This window comes from Physeter macrocephalus, chromosome 9, assembly GCF_002837175.3.
Source record: "Physeter macrocephalus isolate SW-GA chromosome 9, ASM283717v5, whole genome shotgun sequence".
Taxonomy (NCBI): Eukaryota; Metazoa; Chordata; class Mammalia; order Artiodactyla; family Physeteridae; genus Physeter; species Physeter macrocephalus.
Genome location: NC_041222.1, coordinates 97,731,580 through 97,738,822, shown reverse-complemented (window position 1 = coordinate 97,738,822; position 7,243 = coordinate 97,731,580). Strand labels below are relative to the sequence as shown.

At 36.9% G+C, this 7,243-nt stretch overlaps 1 protein-coding gene across 2 annotated transcripts in view; it reads right to left on the bottom strand.

The window, feature by feature from the left end:
* Positions 1-212: 212 nt before the first annotated feature.
* ESCO2 (establishment of sister chromatid cohesion N-acetyltransferase 2) overlaps positions 213-7,243 on the bottom strand; it is a 27,880-nt gene continuing 20,849 nt past the window's right edge. The window contains exons 10-11 of one of the 2 annotated variants that reach the window (XM_007127867.4): positions 4,635-4,810; positions 213-1,287 (exon numbers count right to left, since the gene is read on the bottom strand). In XM_007127867.4, the coding sequence (XP_007127929.1) occupies positions 1,155-1,287; positions 4,635-4,810 (309 nt within the window). In that variant the 3' untranslated portion in view covers positions 213-1,154. Of the gene's footprint in view, positions 1,288-3,226; positions 3,360-4,634; positions 4,811-7,243 lie in introns of those variants that run through there. The other variant, XM_055087343.1, reaches the window with a different exon arrangement.

Here is a 7,243-nt window from a genome sequence, read left to right as displayed (position 1 = left end):
TCCACAGTCTCTGTGGAACCCAGGCTTTTAAATTTTTGAACCATTAAAGGCAAATAAAAGAATGTAGAGGAACAGATCCTACCTAGAGTTACAACCTGGACACTACTTCCCTAGAGTCTTGTTGCCAGAGAGAAGTTATGACATGAGTTTTTTTAGAAAAAAAAAAAAAAAAAAACCTGAATAATTCTTTGCTTTTCAAAGTAAGTATCCAAGAATTGTATCAGAAAAATGTGTGCATATTTAGGTGTATTTACATAATGTCATCATGTTCTGTGGCCCATCAGCCAAGATATATTTATTTACTAACCTTGGTTCTGTTAGTATACATTTAAAATGTAATCATATGAATCATCTAATCCAACTGGGTATCCATTTTGTTAGACATCAATCACCAGCAGTAAGCTCACTAAAGAAAAGTAACACAATTAGCATTTTCAAACACCAAAAATTAATGAAATGACAATAGTGCAATTACTAAGTTTAATTAAATCTGATGACAAGTGTGTTTTGATTAATGATTTTTAAAAAGATAAAAATATTAAGCTCTAGAATTCTGTTCTATACAAAAGGATACGGAAATCTTATTCTTTATCATCTTTCCCTGGTACAAATTAGAAACTCAAAATACTTTAAATATACTCAAACTGAGTTGCTACAGCCAAGTGCCTATAAAGTGAGAATTTTGTGTACGAATTCAGGAATTACCTTTAAAAAAATGGGGATGGAAATTATTTGCCTGTCTTTAAATTTTCCTCTTTGCTTCTGATCAGGCACGAGATAATTCTGGCCCCAAAGTGTGCTTTATAAATGATAAGTGGTCACACTTCTGTGGAAAACCACCTTGCTTTGTCAATGTTCTTACATAGAAGGCAAGTATTTTCCAGCTATAGCTACCAAGTTTCATAATTAAGGATTCAGAGTTCTAGTCAGTATACATCATCCAAAGATTTTTCCTTTCTTTGTATCCCTAGATAATTTTCAACGAATTTACCCCTGACTTTTCAATTCATAAGGAACAAAACTGAGGCAGGTTTCTGTATATGTGTGTGTGTCTTAGTATTTTTATTTTGATATTTGTTAAATAGTTTGTATTTTATGATAATGGGCTGTCTGAACTCATCCATATAGTAACTGTTCTATAGTTGAAATTGGCTTTAAGTATTAAAATTGTATACAAGGAAATTAGGGGTGTTGCAGTACTTGGTTGCAAATAACTTGCCATCTGGTGTTGGGTCAGAAAATGCTATTTCATTCGTGCTGAGAAAACAGCCAAACATGAAGCAATTCCTAAAAAAGAGAAAAAGATAATTTAACAATGGAAACAACTTAAAGTTTTGATTAAACATAAGCACAATTATATCAATATTTTAAAGCAATCCAATTAAAAAATTTCAATCTCTTTACGTATTCTTGATTAAAACCAACATTATTTTATTAAGTGGTAAAATGACTCAATGCCTTGTATTTTACAGGTGGAAGTCTAACGATGTCATTTCACAGATGAGAAAACTAAGGCCCAGAAAAAGTTCTGCTGAGAGGCAAAGGGAGCCACACAAACCATCCGGTTGACTCTAGGTGATCCCTGAGAGTGAGCAACTAATAAGAGACAGTGTTGCTAGTTAAAAGCCACAGGTAGTTATAACAACAACAAGATAATTATTTTAACCAATAACTATATTCTTTTCAACTACATCACACACTCAGAGCTTTAAAAGGCAAAAACTAATCTGCATTTTGACTACAACTCTCCTTGATTCAGCTCAACTAGGATTAAAAGCAATAAAATGAAATAGCTGAAAGAATTCAACAAAACTGAGGGATAGTCTATGAACTAACTGGCCTGTACTCTTCAAATTCTTCAATGTCCTGAAAGACAAAGAAAGGCTAAGAAACTGTTCCAGGTTAAGGAAGATGAAGACTAAAGTGATATTATGACTAAATGCAGTATGTAATCCTGAACAGGAAAAAAAATGCTATGAAGGGCATTTGAGACAAATGACAAAACTGAAATATTGACTATACATTAGATAGTATAGCATTATATTGGGATATTAAATACCCCAAATTTGATATCTGATCTGTCCTTATATAAGAGAATATCCTTGTTATTAAGAAATACATACCAGGTTATATACTGGTATTCTCCATACCAAATTTATGTATGTCAACATAAAATATAGAAAATAGAGGTATTTCACAATTAACTATGAAATAAAATCTTTACAGACACCAACTTCTCTCACTGCTCCCCTTTGTAAGGTATGGTGGGGGACTAGGATTGAGGCCTAGGACTGCAGCCCTGCTGTGGTCTTGGTGTTCTTTCTTAAAAAGTGTATGGAACCCAAAGGCTAGAATAGTGCTACTCAAAAGTGTGGTCCTTGGTTTTGTCAAAATGGAGTCGTTGGTTTGTAATCTGTTATCTTAAAGATAGAGGTTGAGAGAGTAAGTGTTGTGAAACTCATCTATCTAACCTAGATTAGGTAATTTACAAGCAAGAAAGAAGCAGACTCATTTGTCCCATTATCAACTAAGTACCAACATACAGTGTTACTACAAAGTGTGCATACTGTAGTTTTAAAATGGAGAATTCATATACCAAAGACTCACCATTTAGAAATACACAGTTCAGTGGTTTTAGTATATTCAAAAATTGCACAAAATTCAAGAACATTTCATCACCCAAAGAAACCCTGTAGCCATTAGCAGTCACTCTCCATTCACCCTTCCCTCAGTCCCTGGAAACTGCTAGTCTACTTTCTATCTATGGATTTGCCTATTCTGGATGTTTTCTATAAACAGAATCATATAATAATATGGGGTATTTTGTGAGTGGCTTTTTTTAGTTAGCATAATATTTTCAAGGTTCATCCATGTTGTAGCACGTATCAGAACTTCATTCCTTTTTGTGGCTGAATATCCTATTGTAGTGTTGTATGGATGTACCACATTGTGTTTATCCATTAATCATGAATTTGGTTGTTTACATTTTTTTGGGCTATTATGAATAATGCTGCTATGAACCTTCATGCATAAGTTTTTGCGTGGACAGATGCTTCCATTTCTCTTGAGTATACCTGTAGGAGCAGAATTGCTGGGTCATATGGTAACAGTTTAATTTCTTGACAAACTGCCAGACTAGATTGCACAGCAGCTGTAGCATTTTACATTCCTACCAGCAGCATACAAGGATTACAGTTTCCTCCAGATCCTCACCAACACTTGTTATTTTCCCTTTGTTTTCATTTAGTCATCCAAGTGGCTGTGAAGTGGTATCTCATGATGGTTTTGATTTGTGATTTCCTTTATAGCTAAGGATGTTGAGCATAGCTTCACATGCTTATCAGCCATTTGTATTTCTGCTTTGGAAGAAAATAGAATACATTGAAATCCTTTGCCTATTTTTAAATTGGGTTGTCTTTTTGCGTGTTGTAAGAGTTCCTTTATATATGTTGGATATACTAGACTCTTATTAGATAAATGATTTGCAAATATTTTCTCTCATTCTGTGGGCTGTCTTGCTAATTTACTTTACATTTAGTTACACTTGTGAGTTACAGTAAGTCTTTATTAATCACCTAGTCACACACGGTCAATAAACATGTACAATTTCTAAAATTATTATTATTATTATTTTTTGCGGTATGCGGGCCTCTCACTGTTGTGGCCTCTCCCGTTGCGGAGCACAGGCTCCGGACGCGCAGGTTCAGCGGCCATGGCTCACGGGCCTAGCCGCTCCGCGGCATGTGGGATCTTCCCGGACCAGGGCATGAACCCGTGTCCCCTGCATCGGCAGGCGGATTCTCAACCACTGAGCCACCAGGGAAGCCCTAAAATTATTTTTTTTTAATATTTATATATTTATTTTTTATGTACAATTTCTAAAATTCTTTTTTTAAAAAAATATTTATTTATTTATTTATTTAGGCTGCATTGGGTCTTAGTTGCGGCACGTGGGCTCTTTGTTGAGGTGCGTGGGTTTTCTCTCTCTAGTTGCGGCGTTCGCGTTTTCTCTCTCTAGTTGTGGTGCACGGGCTCCAGAGCGCATGGGCTCTGTAGTTTGCAGCACACAGGCTCTCTAGTTGAGGCGCATGAGCTCAATAGTTGTGGCGCACAGGCTTATTTGTCCCATGGCATGTGGGATCTTAGTTCCCTGACCAGGGATCAAACCCACGTCCCCTGCATTGGAAGGCAGATTCTTTACCACTGGACCACCAGGGAAGTCCCTAAAAATTTTTTTTTTAACTTATATTTTGTTTTTATAGATTTATTTAAATGTAATTTTACATCTGTTGAATCTAATAAAAATTTGGGCTTCCATTTTTCCACTTGTTTGTTTCCTAGCAATTTATCTTTACTTTATTTTATTAATGTATTAGTCTGTAACAAAATCCAGTCTTTGACCACAGGTAGTTTGAAAAGCACTGGGCTAGAATGTTTCAGACTTGGAATGTTGTGCCCCAAATTGAGTGTATCTAGTTCTTTTTTTTTTTTTTTTCATGCCAGCATTGCCTTAGCCTGACTTTGGTAGTATTTATATAGAAGTGTCTTACCAACATCATTCCCTTTGGCTCATGAGCCGGGAAAGGTTCTGGGAAAGCTAATCTGGGTCTAGTCCATTTTATTTTATTTCTTACCTGAGAGTATCTACCAGTCGTCTTGCAATGCGCTTTCTTCTCTTCAATCTGAAAACCCAGATTCTACTTATCCCACAGATTGCAGGTTCTGGTACATCTGAACATTGCCAAGCCCTATGACATTCTTTAGAGCTTGGGGATTCTGGAACAGTTGGCTCAGACAGGACACGGAAGGCCTGCAATGATACACAGAAGCATCTAGAGCTAACAATACAGCTGAGTTCACATTTCTTTTTAAAAACCATTCTTTAAACAAAATTTAAGTACCTAAAATTAATCTTACCCTACCTTCACAAAAATGTTAAAATTCTTTGCTATTTCTTGAATTCTTCCCCATTTATAGTCACACAATGCTTAAAAATTACTAGTGGTGTTGAGATATTCCCACATCCTAGTGTATTATACCATTGTGAAATTTTCTTGTGTTGATTTACAAAAATTATAAGACTCTTACTTCTAATAAAGTACATAAACTTCTCCCATTCTCTCCATCCTAAAATGTACATTTGATATTCTAAAAAACTAATAACACTAAAGAAGGTTTTTGCACATAAACTATGAAATTTGGTATTTAAATTTTTCTTTAAACTTCTTATTTATTTATTTATTTTTTTTTTTGTGGTATGCGGGCCTCCCTCTGTTGTGGCCTCTCCTGTTGCGGAGCACAGGCTCCGGACGCGCAGGCTCAGCGGCCATGGCTCACGGGCCCAGCCGCTCCGCGGCATGTGGGATCCTCCCAGACCGGGGCGCGAACCCAGTTCCCCTGCATCGGCAGGCGGACGTGCAACCACTGCGCCACCAGGGAAGCCCCTAAACTTCTTATTTTGAATAATTATAGATTCAGAGGAAGTTGACAAATAGTACAAAGAGGACATGTATCCTTCACCCAATTTCCCCCAATAGTTACATCTTCCATAACTATAGTGCAACACCAAAAGCAAGAAATTAACATGGGTACAATGTGTGTGTATAGTTCCATGACAATTCATCATATCTGAATACTGATTTAACCATCACCACAATCAAAATACAGAGCTACTACATCATCACGAAGCTCTTCCTCTTGCTACCTCTTTATAATCACACCCATTTCCCTGCCCCCCACCATCCCTAAACCCTGGCAACCACGATCTGTTCTCTATCTCTAAAATTCTGACATTCTGAGGATATCATACAAATGGACTCATACAGAATGTGACCCTTTGAGAATGGCTTTTTAAAAAAATTTTATTTATTTTTTTATACAGCAGGTTCTTATTAGTTATCTATTTTATACATATTAGTGTATACCTGTCAATCCCAATCTCCCAATTCATCCCACCCGCCACTTTCCCTGCTTGGTGTCCGTACGTTTGTTCTCTATGTCTTTGTCTCTATTTCTGGAGAATGGCTCTTTTTCACTCAGCACAATGCCCTTGATACCTGTCCAAATTGTTGCATATATCAACAGTCTGTTCCGTTTTATTGCTAAGTAATATTCCATTGTATGGATGTACCAGTTTGTTTAATCACTCACCTACTGAAGGACACTGTTTGTTTCCAGGTTTTGGCTATTACAAGTAAAGCTGCTATCAACATTCAGGTGTGGTGTTTTTGTGTAGACGTAAGTTTTCATTTCCGGGATAAATGCCCAGGAGTATGATTGCTGGGTCATATGGTAAATGTATGATTAGTTTTTTAAGAAACTGACAAACTTTTTCCAGAGGGGCTGTAACATTTTACATTCCCTCCAACAATGTATGAGAAATCTAGTTTCCCTGCATCCACACCAGCATTTGCTATTGTCACTATTTTCTATTGTAGCTGTTTTGACAGGTTTATATTAAGTTTTAACTCCCACTGAGAAAACTTTGCTTCTGAAATGAGAATGAATAGAAGAGTATATGTATGAGTTAGTTGGCTATACAGATCTTCCTCAACTTATGATGGGATTACATCCCGGTAAATGTAGATTGTGGGCCTCCCTGCTGGTGCAGTGGTTAAGAATCTGTCTGCCAATGCAGAGGACACGAGTTCAAGCCCTGGTCTGGGAAGATCCCACATGCAGTGGGGCAACTAAGCCCATGTGCCACAACTACTGAGCCTGCGCTCTAGAACCTGCGAGCCACAACTACTGAAGCCTGTGTGTCTAGAGCCCGTGCTCTGCAACAAGACAAACCAACACAATGAGAGCCTGCCCACCGCAACAAAGAGTAGTCCCTGCTCGCCGCAACCAGAGAAAAGCCCACACACAGCAACGAAGACCCAACACAGCCAAAAATAAATAAATAAATAAATTTATTTTAAAAAAGAAAAAGATCAAAGAAAGAAAAGGCCAAGTTAATCACTTTTACAGCCCATAGTACAAACCAACTCCTTTTCTCTCTCTAGTGTCTGATAAACACACAAGAGACTACATATGTATATGTGTGTGTGTGTGTCTATAAATATATATATATGAGATGAAAAGCAGAAAAAAGGAAAATAAGAAAGATGATAGAAATGAGGGGAAAAAAGGGAAGGCATGTATAAACAGGAGTAAGATACAAAGCTACAGTAATGAAGACAATATGGTACTGGCACAAAAACAGAAATATAGATCAATGGAACAGGATAGAAAGCCCAGAGAT